This window comes from Morone saxatilis, unplaced genomic scaffold, assembly GCF_004916995.1.
Source record: "Morone saxatilis isolate NCDOM2014 unplaced genomic scaffold, NCSU_SB_2.0 Contig16, whole genome shotgun sequence".
Taxonomy (NCBI): Eukaryota; Metazoa; Chordata; class Actinopteri; family Moronidae; genus Morone; species Morone saxatilis.
In genome coordinates this window covers 13,783,238-13,784,281 of record NW_023339718.1, presented here as the reverse complement: position 1 = coordinate 13,784,281, position 1,044 = coordinate 13,783,238, and the positions used below count along the sequence as shown (strand labels likewise).

At 39.6% G+C, this 1,044-nt stretch overlaps 1 protein-coding gene across 1 annotated transcript in view; it reads left to right on the top strand.

Annotated features, from left to right (window-relative positions):
* The window catches only part of commd10 (COMM domain containing 10), a 51,281-nt gene extending 50,564 nt beyond the window's left edge, over window positions 1-717 (top strand). The window contains exon 7 of the mRNA XM_035659100.1: window positions 120-717. Within this exon, the coding sequence (XP_035514993.1) occupies window positions 120-158 (39 nt within the window). The 3' untranslated portion in view covers window positions 159-717. The remainder of the gene's footprint in view (window positions 1-119) is intronic.
* Window positions 718-1,044: the final 327 nt, after the last annotated feature.

Genomic DNA, 1,044 nt, shown 5'->3' with positions numbered 1-1,044 from the left:
CCTTTTCATGTGTTTGTGTGTGTGTGTGTGTGTGTGTGTGTGTGTGTGTGTGTGTGTGTTTCTTTTGTGCATTTCTATTTTCCAAACACTCAAACAACATTTTCTCCCCTTTCTTTCAGCTTGAAATCGTGCAAGGCCAGTTGGATTCCCTGACTTGATGCCTGGTGCTCTTTGTACAACCACACACACACACACATGCATTGTTAGTTTTTTTGCTGACAGCTATGCCAGCTGTTAGAGGTCTGGCAATTCCACACTTGCTCTGATTTATTAGAGAAAAATGTCAAACATTTGATGGAAGGAGTTTCTTTCCCTTTTGAGCTTCATGTAATTCAGTTTTGTGCTCATAACTTAGAGACGTCAGTGTGATATATCTGATTTTACGCTGAGTATTTATGTCTTCATCAAGGGGATGGTGGGAAAATTACATTTGTCAATATAGATTGTGCTGAAACAAGTTTCTTAGTAACATTTTTCTATACCCTGCAGTGAGTAACTTAATGTTTGATTGCCCTGTAACTTGGTTTTAATGATCTGTTTAAAATGTGCCAATAGTCAGCGGTCATAAAAAATCATTTGCAGCCTTAAAAAGAATGAAAAAAGAAATTAAATGTTATTTTGACTTGAAACAAATGGATTTTGTGACTTGGACAATGAACTAGTGTCCATGCCATTCTAATAAAATCTGAAGTGGAGGTAAAATCCATCCAAGCTGTTGTTATTTAGTGAAGGCTCATTATTTCTCATTAAGACCAACCTGGACTGCTGGTTCAACAGATGGGAGTTCTGGGAGGCACAGCGGACCTCCAGTGTGTGTTTGTGTGTGTGTGTGTGGGCACCCACTCATGCATATGTCTGTGTGTAGATGGGTGCATGAATATGTCCTTGTTCATGCATCTGTCCTAACTTGTGTGTGTGTGTGTGTGTGTGTGTGTGCGCGCACGCATAATTCTTCTCTTCTATTGTTTGTATTCAAACTTTAGAGTTCCCAGGTGTTATTCTCCCAACCCCTCAGATCTTCCTAATGGCTCTGCTCTTAGATTT